Genomic DNA, 21,561 nt, shown 5'->3' with positions numbered 1-21,561 from the left:
ATAAAAGTAAAACCCTTTCTGTTTTTTCACTCAATCCAGTGGCTTGTCATTGATACATTAGGAAATAAATAAGCAAACGTTTGCCCCGCCCCCAATGATCTGTATAGGTGATCTTGGAGATCTATGGAAAAGATCGGCCAAGGCTAGGTATCTACTTTTACTGTGAGAGTTATTTACCTGTTCAGATCTCTTGCTCTGGATGGTTGTCATGCCGTTGCTATGCGGTGTCTGTGTGGTTGCTAGGGTATTCTACTGTAGATGGTTGATTACTGGATCTTATCAATAGAGTCCCACCCCATTTTTTTTAAATTCTTTTTACATTAGATATGTATTTGGTTTCTGCTCTCCGTTTTGGGCGGTGAGCTCAAGTTTGGCCTCCATCCGTCCTCTGCTCTGCCAAAACGACAGCAGGAATGTCTGTGAACAGAGTCGGATGAATGTGATTCGTCGGCTCTAGTGTGGCAGAACAGTCAGTGTGGAAATGTTGTGTAATGGAGAAATGTAGTTTTGGGACGTCATATTGCAAATCTGAAAAATAGACTTGTGTGCCAGTTTGGCTCCAGGTCCTGGCACAGATCCTAAACGCTGTAAACAAGAGCCCAAGAGAGGAGAAACGCCATCTTCTGTCTCTCTCTCTCCCTCTTTGCTCGGTTTTCCTTGAACAAATCCTGTGTTGTAGTCCTTCAGGAGTGAACTGGACTCTCTCTTGACCTATTTTGGAAGTTTTGGAGAGTGATGATGTTTGTCTGTTGGCATACGGATGAGTGGGATTGGGATTGTGACGTTCCACAGGCCGTGTGTGCTGTTCATATCTAAACATCAAACAGAGACCAATGTTCAAAAGGGTTGTCAGTATTTGAGTAGATTCATTTGTTTAGAAATATTATACAGTATGTGTTCCTCCGTTTATTTCTACCTGGATGTGTTTTTATTTATGAATCCATAAGATTTCAATCATTGTTTTGTATTTTCTGTTTTTCTTTGATTTGTATCTGTTACTGATATACAAGAAGTCTTTTGTTTTATAGAGAGATGGTGTCACAGATTTATCAGAAACCTTTCCCAGTCTTGGTCTGTTATGGTTTGGTTTTGGTGTGTGTGTGTGTGTGTGTGTGTGTGTGTGTGTGTGTGTGTGTGTGTGTGTGTGAAACATTCCTGAGTAAATCTTACCCAAATGAAAATGGATGAATTTGAGCTTTAAAGGAATCTTGTGCAGAGATGTTGACTTTAAAAGCTCATGAATTCACCAATGAGACTAGCCTCTTCATTATCGATTAGTTTGGTCTGTGACATCACATGCTCATTGCAACAGCTCGAGCTGCGCAGTTATAAAGTCAGGTGCATCTGCTCCATACATCATACAAATACAGAGCTGCTGGAGTTACATGATGATGTGAGACAGCGTGATGATTGACAGGACAATGGCACAGACACAAGATATTAAAGAGCACCTATTGTCCGATTCACGATTTTACATTTCCTTTGGTGTGTAAGTGTGTATTAGTTCATGTTATACCACGGGTCTGTTGAATGCTGCATTCTGATTGGCTAAGAAATGTTCTATGGGTGTTGATTATTTTTCTGTAAACCGCACACCTAATTTTTCAAATGTCTTAAAAATAGGCACCAGAGCAATGTTTGTGGTAACCGTGGTATAAGCGGGATAATGTAGAGGCAGCCGGTAGTTATCGGGAAAATAATGCACACCTGCGGTGTAACAGCACTGCGCTTCGCTTCGGGTCCTGATCACACTTACTTATCTCTTACTTAATATGATGATGCAAAAGGTACAAATCCCAAAGTAAACCATGACGTGAGTTATCGTCTCTAATGCTGCGTTTACACCAACCGCATTTCAGGCGTCAAAATCACGTCTACCGCACCTAGTTTGCAGCTTGAACAGTTTGAATAGGGGAAAATAAACGTAACACAAAATGTTTTTTTAACCATAAACCATGCAAACAATGTATGATACCAAATACACAAAATAAAGTTAAAAATAGGTGCTTTTTAAACAAAGAAATTAACCTTTTTATAACATACATTATAAGTGACTTTCTCTTTGTCTGACTTTATAACTGTGCTGCTCATGTGGTGACATCACAGACTAAACTAGTCAATAATGATATTAGTTAAACACTGTTGTCATTGTTGATTATCAAGTCATCGATGGCACTATCTTCAGATGAAAAGTCTGATTGTGATCATACCTCTCCTAAATAAAGCATAAATGTTGTGTTTATTCACCGCAAGATGGCCTTTGGGTCATCATTGTCTTTAATCAAACAGCAGCATTGCAAAGCATTTCTCACGCATGAATACATCTACCCGGGGAGAAAAGAGACGGCTTCAAGTTTAGGAAATTTATGGTGTTTTACGGTTTGGTTGCAGATTTCAGTCCCTTTAAGAAAACTCATTATTTCCTCAGTGAATTATTTTTATTGCCTTTCACAATGGCGTTCCTTTTCAGCGGATTAGCGGGATCCATCCGTTCTGTCCTGGCTGTGTAACCTCTTTTGTAGGAACAGAATAATTGATAATCTGTCTGAAGAAAGAGAGATAGAGAGGCATTAGTTTAATGAGCCGTTCATGGAGATTTGTCTTCTGGATAAGTGGAGAAATTTGTCCTGCACAGGAATCACAGGAAAATTCCTCTTACATTGACATGTGAGGCTTACAGGGAAATTCCATAGGTGTAATGGTTTTTACTGAGCCAATGATCATTTCTGTCCCCTTCCCCTAACTAAACCCCTAAAAACCTTGGCATTTTTTAACTTGCGCACACACACAGACAGACCTAGTGATATAAATGACAACTTTTCATTGACTTCTGTTGTTTTTACATTAAGCTAATTATAATAACAAAAGACTCAAACTGACCCTGCCGTTAACCTTCGGCCCTTTGTTATAGTAAATAAAGGCATCATTCTCATGATTTAAAGGCAATTTTTTTTACTTTTCTGGTTTAATTTCAATGTAACTTACCTGTTTATTATATGTGCTATATAAAATAATTTGCACAAGGGTTTTTTGAAAAGGGATGTGAGGACATCCCTTATGATGAGATTAAGAGCATTAAAGTTTGATTTCATTTATTGATTTCAATCTGTGAAATAATCTTACTCAGTCAGTTAAAGATATTAAGATAATATTTTCAGTACAGAATAGCCTTCATATTATGCAGGATGAGTTTATGTTGAAAACAATGAATCACAAAAAAGGTTTGGCAATACTGATTTTTAATTTAAAAATCTGTATCGCCAAAGAAAATTGCAATCCTTGCATGTCTAACTAAATGGCCACTTTTTCCGCTGGAGTTGAACACTGTTTTGGAATCCATTCAGCTGATCTCCGGGTCTGGCGCTACCACTTTTAGCATAGCTTAGCATAATCCATTGAATCTGATTAGACCATTAGCATCGCTCTAAAAATGACCAAAGAGTTTACATTTTTCTATTTAAAACTTGACTCTTCTGCAGTTACATCGTGTACTAAGAATGACGAAAAAGTTGTGATTTTCTAGGCCGATGTGGCTAGGAACTATACACTCATTCTGGTGTAATAATCAAGGACTTTGCTGCCGTAACATGGCTGCAGCAGCATAGTGATATTAGACAGCACCTGAAATAGTCTCCTTGGTAACTTTCAATAGCAAGGGACTATTTTCGGGCACTGCGAAACTCTTTTTTGAGAACGATGCTAATGGTCTAATCAGATTCAATGGATTATGCTAAGCTATGCTAAAAGCCAGACCGGTAAAACTCAAAGAGTGTCCCTTTAATTTATTTTTAGAGCCAAAAAACAGGCTGCACGTTGTGCAGGGGTCTTGTAGTGGGCAGCATCAAAGCTCTTTCTGTGTTAAACATCACAATAGAGTCACACTATAGAAATCTCCGTGCACAGATGGCTTGAGTTGTTCAGATGAAATGAGCTCTGAATGAGACTCTTCAGGGGTTTTGTGTAGTGATTGTTGGGTTAATTGGCTTTATTGCCTCTGACTGTGTCTGTAGAGAAAATCTCTGACTTCAGATCAGTCAAGAGTCTCAGTAGAAACCTTTAAACATCAAACCTGTCTTGAATGCAAGCGCCAGTAAGATGATTATCATTTTTGGGTGAGCTGTTTGTATTTTCAGATAAACTGGATTTATCCTGTATCAAAGCCTTTCTGTATATCAGTGCTCATTTTGAACAGAAATGCTTTCTCTTATCAGAATGTAAATATTTTTGTGTTCTCTCTGTGATTATCTGCAGTCTGACACTACAGAAAGCCTGTAATCATATGAAATTATACGGTTAGACGCAGAGAAATGATGCACAGGTTGAGTTGACGCTCTGAACTTATGACTTTGGGTTAAAGGACATTGCTGGAGAGGAACTACAATGGATATATCAAAGATGCTTGGTTGCAAACTCATGAATCTAGCAAGTGAGATGCAAACTGTTGTGTCATGTTTATGTGAAACTGTGATGTGTTGAGTCACTGAATATCTCTGAAGATTAAATCTATTCAAGATCTTTACTCAGAGCCGATGTGGTCATTTGATGTTTCACTCGCGAGTAATCTTGTCAGAAGTAATCTTGTCTCTTTCTCTCAATAAGTGCATACACTTTGTTCATTCCACTTCACCTTGACACCAGTTGCTTTTAAGTTATTGTGGCCAAATATCTTGAGCAAAGAGTTTCATGTGTGTTATGATTAGGGTGCAATTTGTAAAAATTCATAGTGGGGGGATGTTTTTCAAATATTTTTATTTAAGAAAATAAATTATAAACCATGAGCTTAATTGATTATTAAGCTATTTCTTATAACTGTTGAAACAAAATATGTATAGAAATGTAACCAGTCCTACTACTGACTAGCTGCCCTACATTACAGAAACTTAATAAAGCAATTACTGAACCTGAACTGTACATCCCAGAATGCATTTCTTCTTTATGCTTTACGCCAGACATGCAAAAACACTTATTTATAATCATAATATTTAAGACATGTCATAAAAAGTCAGACTTTTCCCATAAGTGCTATAATTGGGTCCCCGTTGCTTCTATAAACCTAGAAAATGCTAAAAAGATCAACCCAGTAACTTAGTTTTGGTAAACCATTCTCTGCAAGCATGTGAAATAATAGTTCATTTGAAATTGGGCTCCCCTTTTGATGTCAGAAGGGGATCTTATTATTATTATTATAATAATACCAACTCTTAATCTGCACTATCCGACCACAGCACTGACATTTAGTGCAGAGAGCAGCTCATTTGTATCTAACATGAAACACCCAAAATGGCACATTTTTGCTCACACCTACAAAGTGGCAATTTTAACATGTTATAATAAATTATTTGAGGGGTATTTTGTGCTAAAACTTCACATACATACTGTGGAGACACCAAAAATTATTTTAAATTAAAAAAAGTCTTGTGAAATTTTCACCTGTAATAGTAAAAAACGCAATGCGCAACATACAATATAATAATAAATAGGCTTTATGGAAAACATATTGGAAAATCCGGGCATGGAGTAAAAGAAGTATCATGACATAACCTATTGGCACAGGAGCAGAAGTGCTGACAGTAATACTCCATTTCTGATTTTACTGTTGTCTGCGCTATAGCTTGGCAGCGTTTTTACTTCTTAAAAATTAAATTGTCTTTATTTCAGGCCATCTTTATAGCTGTTTGATGACCATTAATCATGGGGGGAATAAATTTGGCCCCATTGGGGATAAAAATAATTCATCAGAGGCAGGGATATACAGTAAAGACCTGAGGGGGGAAAATCCCCCTCATTCTTCCCAGGAAATCCCACCCTGGTTATGATGTTGTAAAGGGAGTGTCTCACCTGTGAAGGAGTGTCAGACTCACACATGAATCATATATCATCTGATCTCACTTGTATGCTGTCTGAGGTTTGAGACACGCTTACTAATATCAGCAATTCTTCATCCCTCAGGTGAGCAATATTAGCAGATAGGTGAAGTTTCCGGACTTCTCTATAAATTCTTCATAGATTTATATAATTCATGTTTTATGTTATTGTTTATGATGTTCTGTAATGACAAATGTTAGTTTCCTGGTAGCGTGTTATAAAATGTAAATCTATGAGGGTCATTTGCATTGGTCAGAGAGTAGCAGTGGATGTATTTTTATGTTAGATGTCACAAGTTTGACTGTATAGACGCCGGTTTAAAAATATGATGTGATGTGTTTTAATGTTTAATGTGATCATGTGCATCAGATGTTAGTAGAGTTTTACAGAAGTCTATAGCTTCCCAGAGGAAACATGAAGGTGGAAACTAGTAAGCCTGTTTTACATGCATTTATACAGTACATGCGCTAATAACATTTCTGAAAAACAATGATCGGGCTGCACAATATATTGTTTATGCACCGACACTGCAATGTGCGACTCTGCAATGCGTGCAGAACATCCAAAACATTTATTTCAAAAGGAAAAAGTGTAATTTTGAGAGAGGCTCTGTCAATAAAACCATTCTTGTCATCTGGTGAAGTCATGCAGTATTTTGCATATCACAGCGTGCATCACAGAAAAACAAAACACTGCAATGTTAGTTCGTGCAGGCCTAAATGATGATATTAGATAATAGATAAATGGCATTTATAAAAGAACAAGAAGGCCTATCTGACATCAGTCTGGTTTGTTTGTGAATCAGCTCTGTCTGATGTTTTACAGCGTAATTTAGTTAAAAAGTGTTTGGAGATCATTGTGCCATTTATTTAAAAACTTGAATCCCTAACACCTGACCTGATGTGAGATATTTCACAGTTTTGTGATACTGAATGACTATTTAAGTTTTGAGACGCGTTTAAATTGTGTTCAAGTCTTTGGACATGAATCTGTATAATTTGAGCTGTTGTCTGTTTTCCTCTGTTTTTTTAAATGTGACCTCTATGTCATTGTATGATTTGCATTTTTCTACTTTAACAGATGATAAGGTGAACAGGAACCTGTGTTTGTGTGTTTTAACATATCCTTACAGTCTCTGTTATATATGACGATTCAGGAATTCAAACAATGCAAATTAAGGGTTTGTGTGCTTAAACATTCATGGAATCCAAACCATAGACGTTTAGTAAAGTTTGTTAAATGTCTTCTCATGTGTTTGTCACACCACACAAAAATGTGTTATTAACAACCCAGACAAATTTAAATGAGTAAAAAAGGCAAGTACATAAAATAAGTTTGTATTTTGAGGAATGTTTGATCAGAAACCCCATTGACTTCCATAGTATTCTTTTTTTCTACTATGGAAGTCAATGGGGATTCTGATCAAACATTCCTCAAAATATCAGAAGAAAGGTTTGTTTTCATGCACGTTTTTAACAACATGATAATAAATGATGACAGAAGTAAAATTTTGGGGTGAACTATCTCATTAATTCAGACAAAAATCAGGTTAACATGATGAAATCTGTATAAAGAAGGTTAATGTGCAGCACAAATATTTTCTTATGATCTTAGATTCATCATTATATCCAGGTGTTTTGGTCGTTGAATGTGTTTTGTACAGATAAATACTATACTCACCTTGATGTGAGTTAATCATTATAAGAAACTCTGGTAAAACTCTCACAGTCCAATGGAAATGTGTATGGGTCACTGCTTGTGTATACATTGGTTCATTGTTTAAAACAAACTCATAAAGCTGAAATGTTTTGTGTTTCCTTAATCCAGAATTTTGTAATACTTTGTCGCTTGGAAAGTCTTGTTTTAAATCTCACTGTTTTTTATGTTATGTCATGAAAGGTGATGTAGATGGTTTTCAGACGATATGTTTTTAGCTCTGTGATAAGATCACACATCACATGAGAATATTTTCACACTTGATATATTATTGAGTGAAGGATAATATCATTGAAGAGGTCAAACAAATATCTGAAGATCAGGTGTAGGAATGTAAATGTCTCTTCAGGTGTGTTTCCATTAATAATCTGAAGGAATGTGTCTGTCTGTCTGTGTGGATGGATGTCACACAGTTTAAACATTAGCTACTTTCTAACAACCAGAGTTTGTTTCTGTTTTCTGAAGCAGATGGTTGAGATAAAACACTGTTGAGATCTTGATGAAGCTCTTACAAAAGAGTGACCATGAGTTTGGACAAAGTACCAGTTCAGAACTGAATTTTTATTTGATTTTATCCAGATGATAGCGAATATGGGGGTTTGCCTTTAGTTTTAACTTTTCGTATTAGCCAAACATGTTGTTTTGTTTAAGTAGCTGGACCTCTGGATTAAACATCTAAACGCTCTTGACAGATTTCTCCTTCATTTTTCACTCATTCACTTTACGAGTGGCCCTCATTTTAGCCAAACTCTTTGTCTAATGTTTTAAATCTTGACTTGAACACCAGAAGTGTGTGAGATGATACAGTGACTGACTTTATTAAAACACTTATGATGAGTCTACAGTCTTACCAAACACAGGAAGGAAACAAAAGTTTACACTTACTGAAAACCAGAAGATTTCAAAACAACACAAACCAAAGAACCTTCAGAACAGAGCTGCCCGGTACAATACAATACGATTTGTTTTATTGTTTTGAGCATTTCGTTTTCAACTGAGATGTTAGATTTAATGTAAGGCTGTTTTTGCACTGATGTCAGACTCATCTGTTTTTTACTCTTAATAATAATTTAGTTTATAGCCATTAAATTGAATCATTTACTATATGAGGTGTAAAATGATATAAAATTACTCGTATGAAGCTGTGGGAAACTGAAAAACTTTCCTGGGGTGATGAAAGGTTTTAGTCACAGCACCCTTCCCTTCCACAGACTTAATGTGTGTTCATAGATGTCATAAAGATTTCTCTTTTATCAGAGACGTTGTGATATCATCTGTGAGTCAGGAGAGCCGATGGAAAGATGAGATTGGGTCGTACGGCTCATGTGTAGGCTTGTGTTTGGATTTCATTGTGACTTCACTCTTATCAAGCGTCTACAAGTCCACAAAGACGTTTTGAGAGCCGTAAGACATGGAAAGATCTTGTAATGACAGCTTACCATTGGCTTAGAAACATGTACATCTTTCAAAATATTTTTCTAGCCATTTATTTTAATGACTTGATTATTTTTATGTGATCCTGATTCCTGATAATGAATGATCTGTCCCATTGACATTTCAGGAATTAAGCTCTTCTAGACTTTTCATTTAAGCAAACCAGCTACTGTTTGTCTATCAATGTATTAATCTAGATTGTACATAAATTCATTTGCTTGCAGTATTTGAATTATTGATTTTTAGCCATAAACCTTTCATATAAGAATATGAGATCCAATTTCTCCAAGTAAATAAATAACCTCTACTAATGTGTCAATGTCTCAGTTTTCATGTGTTTTGTAAGTCGGATAGTTTCCCTGTGTTATGTGTGTGTTTGATATGACGTCAACCTGTGACCCCCAAATCCTTCTTATCAGTCTTTCTCACATAGTTTGCGCTTTATTTCCTGCCAGACTCGTGTTCCCATCCGACATCATTCCATGACAGGAATAAACACGGCCGGATTTACATTTTAAGAAATTGAGACATGCTATTTTAACAGTCATATTAAACTACAAACTCTGTCTTAAAATAAATGTGTGCACGCTTGAAATGCTTTTTTGCATTACGTATTACCCGAGTAGAAATACTGGGATGCTGACAAGGAAAAAAATATTTATTGAAACTAAACTACAAAAATAGCTGATTTATGAAACATTTTTCTATTGGTGCAACTATAGAAATCTATTGATTAACATTATAATGGCACTAAATATAAACCTTATAATAATCAATCTAATTCTGTGTTTGTCTTTAGCAGAATGTCATCGTTTATCGACGGGCTCGTCCGCGGGCAGCCATGACACGCACTCCATCTCCGGTACTGAGCGCACCGAAGACCGTCGGCCCATCAGTTTGGTGTCTTCAGTCTCCTCTTGTTCTTCTGTAGAGACGATCAGCAGCCCTCAGAGACCCTCACCATCATCAGGTGACATCGACCTGGAGCTCAGTCCTTCAGAGAGACCCTTAGACCATTTAGAACTGGAGTGGACCACATCAGAACCGGTGATTACATCATCAGAGCACTGCAAAGACCCTCCCTCGCCATTTGCGGCCAGCACCATGGCACCCAACCCAAAGCTTAGCTATGTGGATCGTGTGGTGATGGAGATTATAGAGACGGAGAGAATGTACGTCAGAGATCTGCGCAGTATTGTGGAGGTGAGCCATGATGATGTTTCACAGCTGCAGGTTATAATTGTGTAAATCTAACTAAATCACAATAATACAAACTCAACTCTTGACTGGGATATCGTACAGGTCACACAAACCTCACACTTTTAGTAGTCATAAGCAGGGTTCCCATCCACGTGTCCTTGAAATCCTTGAAAGTTTGTGATTCTGGGGGGAAATAATTCAAGGCCTTGGGAAGTTTTTGAAAATATACCTACATAGATACAGGTCATTGAAAGTGCTTAAATCTATTTTATGCAAGAAGTTTTCTGGAAAAAAATCCATATTATTCTCTGTGTAGTGTAGGATGATATCATAAAAATTCGAGACTTTTTAAGCACATGTGCGCTTTAAATGCTTATATCTTCTGTATGTGAATGTTGATTCATACCAAAATGTTTTTTTGCATAGTTGCATGAAAACGTCTCGGGTTATGTATGTAACTGTTATACCCTGAGAAGGGAACGAGACGCTGCGTCTCTTGCCATACTTTATGCATCCCTGTAACGTCGTCTTTGGCAATATTTCAGATAGCGATATACTTCCTTTCTCCCGCGTCACCCTGTCTTTGTCATTAAGCCTCACCATTGGTTGAATTTGATATACACATTCAGACGCACTTACCCCTGGAGGCGTCCCCAAAGTGCCAGTGCAGTGACGCAGCGCGAGTTCCCTCGAAAGGGAACTGTAACAATGTATCTTAAAAGGTAACACTTCAAATGTGTCCCTACATTTAGTCTTTGAAGTTGAAAGTAAATTCATTTACTTCTTGAAATAAATGGCCCAAAAAATGTATTAACCAACTACATACCAGGGGGTTGACTTTTTATTTTTTTATGTGAGTTGGGTTTTTTGTACTCTTGTATTGTAGTTAGTTAGTTAGTTAGTATAGTATCTTTGATGTTAATATAGTGTATCTGATATAATGATAAAAATTTCATAAACCTGCTGTTTTGTCTCGGAAGTTAATGTTCATTTCCATCCAGCACAAACCTTCAGCAGGCGCGACAGACAAATGTTGTTTGTAACACTTCTGCAGAACACACAGAGATTACAAACACAATAAACTACACTCAACAGTGAGCATTTTCACTAGTTACTGTTATTTTAGTTTAGTACGCAGACAGATGTAGCTTTAGTCTGGTAAAAATGTGATGTCAGCAGGATGTTTCTGCTGAGTTTGGGGATTTTTTTAGTTTGGAGGTTTTCACAGGTGTGTCCCTCCCCAGGCAGGAATGCCTTCCCAGACCTGCTCATTTTTATTGTGGATTTTCCATTGAGAAATATTACGTCTCCTTCACACCCAGATTATAAATACTCTCTGTGTTTTAATATATCATAGACAGATCGGCTCCAGAAGGTAGGCAGTGTAATTATAGTGTCTTAAGATGTCATCTTATGGACAAAATCAAAGGCACTGTATGTATTTTTTGTAATAGAGACAATCCCACAATGCATTGCAATAGAAAGAAGCTTAAGTAGGGGTTTTGAATTTGGTCTGAGGTGTTTTACAGATGTAAGAGGCTCTTAAACATAGGAAGTATTGTATTTTCACAGCTGTGTCGGACACAGTAAGTCTTTAACTGAAGTCGTGTTATATTGACTTTCTGGGAATTTGGCTTCAAATGGATTTCTTTTAATTTTCCTGGATAATCTAACAGGTTTTCTTAAGACTTAATACTCCCTCATGATCTTGACATTTTGGTGTTGGCTTGTGTGAACTACACTAAATGCTCAAATATGATACTTTACCTGAGCCCTTTTCATACAGAGATTACGGAAAATACACGGAAAATGCGTCTGGGATTTGTTCGGGATTATTTTGATTTTTGGTTTATTCACACTGCCAATGATTTTCTGTAAAGGCACATAATGTATTTAAAGTTCGGCACTTGGTAGTTTTTTTCCACAGCGTCTGAAGTTTGCTAATTATCCGTGATTTCTCTCTGGGAAAACCACGCATGTGCATTATAGTTTCTGATGAGATGATAATGAGCGTGTGATGAATGATCTCAGCTTCAGTGCTGATAGTGAGGAGCTCCCTGATCTTTGCTTCAGTCCAGTTTGCAGACATTTCTCGTTGTGAATGTTGATTTGGGTTTAAATGCCTGTGTCGAAGACCTGCGTCCTCACTACATCGCACCCCTTACGGCATTGTTTCTGCCTCTTGTTCACACAGATTTGCTTTCTGTGAATGTTACGGCAATGTTACTGTAGGTCCTCTTTACAGGAATGATCCCAGATGTTTGTGTTCACACAGAAACCTAATTTCACAGAAATGTTCTGGGACTAAAGTGTTGTGTGAATGGGGATCTGGTTTGCTGTGTGTTTACCAAAGCAGAACAGTTAACCGAGTTAAATAAACACAAACACTCGCAAAGGATTATGGGTCTCACAACAAAGTGTTAAAGTTTTTCACTCCACACCCAGACCTAACTTCCCTAAACTGAGCATCGTGACATCTAAAACTTACTTTAAACCAGTAGTTTCTAACACTCAGAGGTTTTATTTGCATCTTCTCATGAAGCTGAACTTCAGTCATGACATAAAGAAAATCTCTGGATCATCTCTACTGAATGAACTCCTCCCATAGAGACACAGCGCTCCGAATCTCATTTCCTAATAAGACCATTAGCTGGTGTGTCTGTGTGTTGTGTGTCTGTGTGTCTTTGTGTGTCTGTGTGGTGTGCTATGACATTGCCAGTGAGACTTTACCTCGACCCAGTCTGGTTTAGGTTCATGTAAAGCAGCTTTCAAAATTTGCAAAATGAGAAAATCATGTGACCATTGATCTGGTCTGCTTCACTGAGTGCAATTTAATCTTCAGTGACTTTTATCATTGAGGAATGAAGATGTATAAAGTCATCAGTGTGCTTTCATTTGATTATAAAACCAGTGAAAGATCTTTCATTTCTTTATTTTACATCTTTATTATACAAGAATAGTATTATGATATCTATGTATAAATGTACACCTTTTTAAATACAAGTCCCCCTCACAGTTTATACCTAATAAAACATTCTTGAGCTTGGCTAGATATAAAGATGTGTATTCAGTATAACCATCCACTAAATATTTTACTTGTTTTAATGCTTTTTATGTCATATTGTAGATGATTTTAAGTCATTTAGAAACTCTTTGGTTGTGGTTGTGAAACACTGGTGTAGTTGATAAAAACATGATAATAAACGTGTTTTTCATCATAACAGCACAGCAGAGTTTCTTTTCATCTTTTATATGCTGAAATGATGTTTTGATTATTTAAGTATGGTGATTTAATGAAGTAAAGTTTAAAAGATATTATGCATTACAAGTAATATGTTTTACCTTATTCAAATGTTCACTGTGTTTGTAAGATAATATATCAAAAGACATTTAGGCTTGCCTCTTAATCAAAAGAGAAACAGAATTTACTTAAATAATTATTTCTAGTATTGTAGAATAGTGCATTAAGGTCCAGTTCACTGTGTTCCTCTATCGCCATCTACTGATCAGTTAAATGTATTACATGTCAGGAGTTCAAATAATTGTTTGATATTAGTTGGCTTTAATATCTTTTTGTCAATTTTTCAGGACTATCTTGTACACGTCATAGACACGAGGGATCTGCCCATCAAGCCAGAACAAGTGTGCTCATTATTTGGGAATATTGAACAGATATACGAGTTCAACAGGTAAGATTGTGCATCATTTAACTATCGTGTTCAGAAAATCAGAATCATGATATTACATGTGATGTTTAATGATCAGATAAAACATTGAAATATCAGATTCACGCAGGGCAGCTGAGATGATGTTTGGTCTCAGATGTGTGATGTAAATAAACTCCTTCTTGGGTTTTTTTAAGAAGAAGATGCTTCACCCGACCCGAGGGCTTCAGAGACGAACTGTTCGATCCGATTTTCTTTAACGCTTGTAAACGTGTTTGACAGCAAACCAAGATCACATTTGAACTAATATTAGAAGATAAGATTCGTTTTTAACCCTTTATTTAATAAATTGGGTCTAATCCTGTCATTGTTACTCTTGTCAGTCAATGTCAGTAGAGAGATTCTGTCGATTCTTTTCTCACGTTCATCTATTCAAACATTTATTAAAAACAAATGTATATTGAAATAGTAAATAAGGTAATGAAGAACTAGTCTAAATCTATTATGAATGCTAATTTGCATACGTTTGCATAAAGCTCCATGTTTGTGGTTTTCTGTCTCTATGTCAGTTTTAGTGTCACAGTGTTTGCTTTAAGTAATGAAATATTTGTCTTTAAATGTAAGGTGTGTGTTTGTTTGGCTGTACAGTGAGTTAGTGTGATATTTGCATTGAAGGTGTGTTGTGTCTTTACAGTATGTGACTGTAGGCTAATGTAAACTGATGTGTTGGTCATTATCTCATAGTCATTGTGACTCTCACATTCAGTCTGAACATGATTTTACTACACGGTTAAAGGAGTTACACACACTCCTCTCTCCATTGACTTGTAGATTATCGGCTTATTTAATGCAAAACATTTCCTTTAATCACAGCACTGTTAGTGTTTGTTGATCCCATTTCAGTGACTAAACAACATCAGAATGATAATGTGATCTAATCACAGACTTTGTTTTTCATTTCATCTCCTGTGTAACTGAAGTATTGAAGTTTGATGATATTATTGTGTGTTTTGTGTTTAGTGAATTGTTACACTGTTTAGACACCTGTGCCAATGATCCTGTGGCCATCGCACGCTGCTTTGTAGACAAGGTATTAAATACATAAATGTGTCTTTAAAATACAATAACTGTCATCCGGTGTAATAACATGAATCTGTTATCTTTGTATTACCGTGGTATTTAATGAAGCATATACTTTAAATACTATAGTATAGAAATGTGATTATGAGTACTCTGCCATATACACTTATTTAAGCATCATCTGATAATATTAAATGTGTTTTATTTGTAAGAATGTTTTGTTTCCACTTTAAAGTATTGACTGATTTTTATGTTTACATAATTTTTTAGAGCGAGTATTTTGAGATCTACACGCAGTACTGTACAAACTACCCTAAGTAAGTATAAAACATCTATTTTGATCTCCGGTGCGATCATCTCGTCAGATTGTTTCTTTAAAGGTGCAGCGTGTAATTTTTTGAAGGCTCTCTTGACAGAAATGCAAAATAATATACAAAACTATATGATCAGGGGTGTATAAAGACCTTTCATTATTAACCGTTATGTTTTTATTACCTTAGAATTTGATGTTTTTACATAAATACACCGCGGGTCCCCTTACATGGAAGTCGCCATTCGGTGCCACCATGTTTCTACAGAAACTTTTTTTACTAAGTTGTCTCCAACAATGACATGTTTGACCGGTGGCGGCTAATGTATTTTCTTTATACGTTTCAAAAGCGAGGGGTGAGCAGTGGACTAAGCTGTTGGTTGCAATGCGCAACCTCACCACTAGATGACACTAAAATATACACACTGCACCTTTAAGACAATATTGACCTTCAAATATAAGATCAGACAGACAGTTTGAGTGACATGAGACTGCTGAGTGACATCATCTCTATGAGACTCACTGCTATCAGACACACACAACACACATCACAACACGTTTCTCTTCTTCATGTGTTGTTTAAGCTTTGATTTGTGGTTCTCATGTGGATCTCTGTAAAAGTCAGCTGCTTAATATCTGATATAACTTCATCATAACTGTATCATGAATGTAAGGGTTAATTCGTTTATTGTGATTAGACATAATGTGTAGGGATGCATGCAGCAAAAATTACTTTCTTATGAAGTTTTTTCGTCTTGTTTTCAGTGCAAATATCTAAACATTTTTAAATCAAGATGAATTTTCTTCATGAGCCTAAGAAAAAGGACACAAAAAACATACAATTTAAGTGAATTTGTGCTTAAAACAAGGCGAAAAGTCTGCCAATGGGGTAAGACAAATTTTCTTCAATTAAGTTTTTAAGAAAAAAAATGCAAGATTTTTTTCTTACCCCATTGGCAGATTTTTTTTTGTTTTAAGCACAAATTTAGTTAATTTTTTTACATTTTTAATTAAAAACTAGACATAAATTAGGTCAGTTTGCTCATTAGGAAAATGCATAAGAATTTAAGATATTTGTACTGAAAACAAGACAAAAATCTTAAGTAAAAAAGTCATTTTTTTGCAGTGCACCGATACAAAACATTATTTGATTACTTACAAAGACATCTACTCATCATTGTGACCCCATTCATAATAATCACACAGTAAGAGTTATGATGCATTTGTATTGGCAGGATATAATTTGACCTGATCATGGGTATTGTCTGATTTTTGGAAATTTACTTTTATCTGCCACTACCGATTATAGGTCGATGTGTCGGTGCATCCCTAATAATGTGCAAAGCAAATCATTTTGTAATTTTTCATTTGTGACCTACAGAAACCGTGTGTCCATTTACAAACATTAATTTATAACCTTTTCTTCCCCCTCTTTCTTTCTCTCTGTGTGTTTAGTTCAGTGGCAGTACTTACAGATAGTTTAAGGAATAAAACTCTGGCTAAGTTTTTAAGGGATCGTCAGGCGTCTCTCAAGCGGTCTCTTCCTCTCGGTTCTTATCTGCTTAAACCCGTTCAGAGGATCCTTAAATATCACCTGCTGCTTCAGGTATTGACCTCTTAACAAACCTTCAGCTCCATCTGAAACACGTCACACCTGATGAGGTGTTACAAGTAACAATTACAAATTCATTTGGTCTTTCTGCGTTGTTGTCTTGTCAATAAAGGGCTAATATCATTTATTGTAATAACATTAAAGTTTATTAATAAATGTGTTCAGCTTTTTCATTGAAGCACTGTTTATTTTCTCAGAACAAATATCTTTTATTATCAACCATCTTGAATTTTATGAATCATATATTTAGGTCAAGCATCACTTTTTTTTTTTGCCTATAGTTTTGGTTTTTTAGAAGTAATATTGAACGTCACTATGTAACAGTCTGTAACAGTCACGGTCTGATAATCCTTGCACAACATATAAATATATTTCCTCTGGCTGTGTTTGCAGGAAATAGCCAAACACTTTGACCCTGATGAAGACGGTTATGATGTGGTGATCGAGGCCATAGACACCATGACAGGAGTCGCCTGGTACATCAATGACATGAAGAGAAAACACGAGCACGCTGTCAGAGTTCAGGTCTGCATTTATACAGGAATGAAGACCCATCACCTTTTGTTTTATTGCTTAAGCTACAGTGAAAGCTTTATTGATGCTCTTTTCTGAGGGTGTAGGACACATCATAATGTAGTACTAATGGATGACCATAGTAACAAGTGATCTCTAAAGTAGCTCAAATAATGAAATATGATTGGATTTAATTTGCATGGTTAATGAGCTTCACGCTAACACATTAACATAGCTTTGATTCATTATCAACGAAGTCATGGTGTTTGATGATCTTTTTATTCATGTTGTGCTCATCTGCCCACAGGAGATTCAATCTCTGCTCATCAACTGGAAGGGTCCGGATCTCACCACCTATGGCGAGTTGGTTCTGGAGGGAACGTTCCACGTCCACCGAGCCAAGAACGAGAGAACCCTCTTCCTGTTCGATAAGATGATGCTCATTACCAAGAAACGAGGGGAACATTATGTCTACAAGACTCATATATCGGTACATGCTGTTTGCTGAGTGGACTTCTATCATAGATATTATAAACAGCATAAATATTATATAAACAATCTAACTTGTGTTCATATTTAATGCATGTCTCTCATGGCTTTAAAGGTGCCGTAGAATATAAAACCTAAACCTTCTGTGTAGATATTAGAAAACAATTTAACAGAATATTACAATGTATTCTTTGGCACCTTTAATGTTTCAGCTGAGAAATGAAAGACGTTGGCACAGAAACGGAGAGCATCAGTAAATCTTCATGCGGTTTTTTAATCTTGTGTTTGTTTTCAGTGTTCCACATTAATGTTGATCGAAAGTGCCAAAGACTCTCTGCGCTTCAGTGTGACCCATTACAAACACCCCAAACAGCCTCATACGGTTCAGGTGTGTGAGATATCGTAGGTCACATGACCCTCATACCATCATGAATGTTGCTCTGAGTTTCATCTCTTTGTCTCTTTCTCAGGCCAGAACTGTGGAGGAAAAGAAACTCTGGGCTCATCACATAAAGAGACTCATTCTGGAGAATCATCACGCTATTATTCCACAGAAAGTAAGTAAACATCCAGTATATACTGTACATCTTATTCAATCCACCACCATGTTGATTTCAAACTGAGGCTGTGAGGGATGGACATACAGAGCTTTACAGCTATTGTTTTGTATCAGGATGCTGTTATTCAGCCATCAAAACACAGAAAATACATCAATTTACAAATTTCCACAGAACAAAGAACTTCAGAAATCATGTATTGTTAAAATGAGAAGGGACACATGAGCTAATTTTCAGAAAAGAGAAGCGCAATGTACACACAAAATCTGTTTTGTTATTAGCCTGTTGGCTAATCATTCATTTCTAATGTTTACTTTAAAACACTAGTATAGCCCTATAACCCAGTAAATATCTCTAATTCATACAGATTACTAAAAATACAAGCCATGAATATGTTAAAAACTTTTTTTCCGGTGAGCACATTAAGTACATAGACCGAATCAACAGATGCAGGTTTCATTTCTAACTAAATAACATTTGTACACAACTTTAGGGGTTCATATGGGGTTTAACCTCTAACAAAACTTGCTCAACAAATGTAAATAGGTTGTTATCAAGTCAATCACACGTTTTCCAGTAAAAAAAAACATAACAGAGAAAATACACGAGACATACTCTTATGATCTATACACACTGGAGATGTATACTTAAAATATTGTATTTTTGCACTATATTGGTGTTATAAAGAAAAGTAAACATGCTTACAACATGAGAAATTAGTGATTCCCAACAAGCTAATATCCAAAACAGATATCATGTACACAATGTGCTACCCATATGGAAAAATATATATTTTCAAAAATAATTTTCAATATATTTCAAAATACAATTTTTTTTGCCTTTTTTTGTATATTTTGAAATATATTTTTAAGCATTTCTATTCATGTCACATTGAAAGAAAAACTTTGTATGTTACAAACCTGTAAAAAACATAAAAAGGTTCAAATGAAATATATTTTCAACTGCAAAAATATACTTACAATTTTATATTTTTTTTATATGTTATACTTTTTGTTGCTCCTGAAATATACTTTAAAATATATTCTCATATATAAAAGGTAAAACCCTTTTTTTTTTCAAATTCAAAAATATATGTAATTAAGCTTTACTCTCTACAAGATGTATTTAGCATATATTTAAAACATACTTTTGGCCATAGAAATGTTTTTTTTTTTTGCGGTATGGGTTTTCTTACGGGGTCATATGTCGCTTCTCACTTTTACCAATCGCTGTTTTCTGAGGTTCTTTGTCCTGTGGAAATGTGGAAATCGATGTATAAACGACAGGTTTAAAGCACCCGCTCTGGACGTCCATCCCTCAGTCGCGGTTTGGATGATCATGCCTGAATATTACACTCCATCAGCTGTGTGTTATTTATCTCTGCTTTCATGTTATTTTCAGGCCAGAGATGCTATACTGGACATGGATCCAACATGTGAGTCGTGTGTCTGGGTTCTGAGATCTAACCTCATGACAGGCTGATTTTAATGGTTCTTGTTAATTAACACACAAGCACTAATGGTAATCTTTTACTGTATTTTGCTGTGTTTTTCTCTCTCTGTCTCTTTTACAGGTATGGTAAAGCATCGCTACAGTCCAGACAAAATGAAGAAAATGTCATCCCGACGGAGTGATGATTTCTCTTCAGGTGCTTTGCAGGAACGGAGAAGATCTGGTATGTGGTGCTGTTTAAAGTTCACTTTCCAATCCAAAACTCTTCTGTTTCTCATCTTCTTCTCTGTTTGGTTTGATAGAACCGGGAAAACAGATCACACGAAGCTCCAAAGGTAAATGGATCAGTCTACAAAAACATCTGTGTCATATACGCATGTGTAAGAAATCACTGAAAACTCAAAACCGCCTTTCCAATGTACACAACATTTGGACACGACTGTCAGAGTTTGCCCCCTAGTGGCAGTCATTGTGAAATGTTAGTTTAATTGTAAATCCGTGCCAACATGGGAGGGAAGCTCATTCTAGCGCAAGACCTTCAATTTACAAATAAAACAATAAATAGCTACGCATATGACTAAAATATTTTTGGAGAGAACATATTGAGACAAGATAAAAAAAACTTGTAAATATTAAATTATTAATTTTATTACTTATCAGTATTAAATAGGTTTTAAAGGATTCAGATGTTACTGATAAAGTTAAACTAAAAAGCATTAATCATTTTCATTTCACACAAAGTTTTTGTTTGGAAAACACACAAAAAAATCACTTCCGGTTGGAATATCACCTGTGGTGTAGTGTAGACGCAGAAGTAAAACAGTTTTAACAAATACAACAATCAAAACGAATCTGAAAAGTATGCATCCGCAGACGGTCGCCACCTCACGCAGCCCCTTGGTGAATCTCCATAGAAGATGAGTGACCTTTTTGTGTTTGTCGCATACAGTGGAAATATGCCTTAAGAGTTCATGTGCATGGTAGTATAGACGTTTCTTTTTTCATTAAACTTCAAGGTTTCAAGTGCACGTTTTTAAAAAAAAAATCCTTTGTCATCTCTGTGTAAAGTATGTAACCACAAATAATCTGTAATAACGGTGATGTCATGCGCATGTGTTTATTAGTCTACAGGCATGCACGAGTGTAACCAAAACAACAATGGCTTACTGAAATTATTGACACTTCTCCAGCAAAGTTTACAAAATTTTGGCGTTTTATAGTCCAGGGTCACTAGTAATAAACCTTATCATTCATCTAAACAGTCGTCTTGATTGTTTGTAGTTATCGCACTCTGTAAAAGAATGCATTTGTGTGCAGGTCTCTAGCGTTTCTTTACAACATAACATCGCCATCTACTGGCCTGGTTTTTAGTTGTCAACGCAGATCAAATGCAAAACTTTACATCAGCATTGTCATGTGTATGCAAAAATTGTCAAAAATGCTAAAACTGTTTAATTAATTTAAGTTAACACTTATGACATAATTTATATTATTTATCACCCAAATAACCCAGAAAGCTACTTGACTCTACTGAATAAAGAGCCGCTAATAAACAAAAGATCAGAGATGCAGTTGATTAAGGAAGAAAGTTTCCAGTCAGATCTTTATGATGGATTGATGACAGGTGCATCATATTTGTGTTTTGTTTATGTGGGTCACCCCTGTGCC

At 35.9% G+C, this 21,561-nt stretch overlaps 1 protein-coding gene across 1 annotated transcript in view; it reads left to right on the top strand.

The window, feature by feature from the left end:
* LOC129418043 (pleckstrin homology domain-containing family G member 3) overlaps positions 1 to 21,561 on the top strand; it is a 32,419-nt gene that overhangs the window by 2,204 nt on the left and 8,654 nt on the right. The window contains exons 3-14 of the mRNA XM_073869178.1: positions 9,815 to 10,218; positions 13,804 to 13,904; positions 14,901 to 14,970; positions 15,231 to 15,277; positions 16,726 to 16,876; positions 17,276 to 17,407; positions 17,703 to 17,885; positions 18,180 to 18,272; positions 18,355 to 18,441; positions 19,843 to 19,876; positions 20,015 to 20,116; positions 20,196 to 20,229. Coding sequence (XP_073725279.1) covers positions 9,815 to 10,218; positions 13,804 to 13,904; positions 14,901 to 14,970; positions 15,231 to 15,277; positions 16,726 to 16,876; positions 17,276 to 17,407; positions 17,703 to 17,885; positions 18,180 to 18,272; positions 18,355 to 18,441; positions 19,843 to 19,876; positions 20,015 to 20,116; positions 20,196 to 20,229 — 1,438 coding nt within the window. The remainder of the gene's footprint in view (positions 1 to 9,814; positions 10,219 to 13,803; positions 13,905 to 14,900; positions 14,971 to 15,230; positions 15,278 to 16,725; positions 16,877 to 17,275; positions 17,408 to 17,702; positions 17,886 to 18,179; positions 18,273 to 18,354; positions 18,442 to 19,842; positions 19,877 to 20,014; positions 20,117 to 20,195; positions 20,230 to 21,561) is intronic.

Source organism: Misgurnus anguillicaudatus, chromosome 7 (assembly GCF_027580225.2).
Source record: "Misgurnus anguillicaudatus chromosome 7, ASM2758022v2, whole genome shotgun sequence".
Taxonomy (NCBI): Eukaryota; Metazoa; Chordata; class Actinopteri; order Cypriniformes; family Cobitidae; genus Misgurnus; species Misgurnus anguillicaudatus.
Note: the sequence above shows the minus strand (reverse complement) of the source record. Positions and strands in the feature narration are given on the sequence as shown.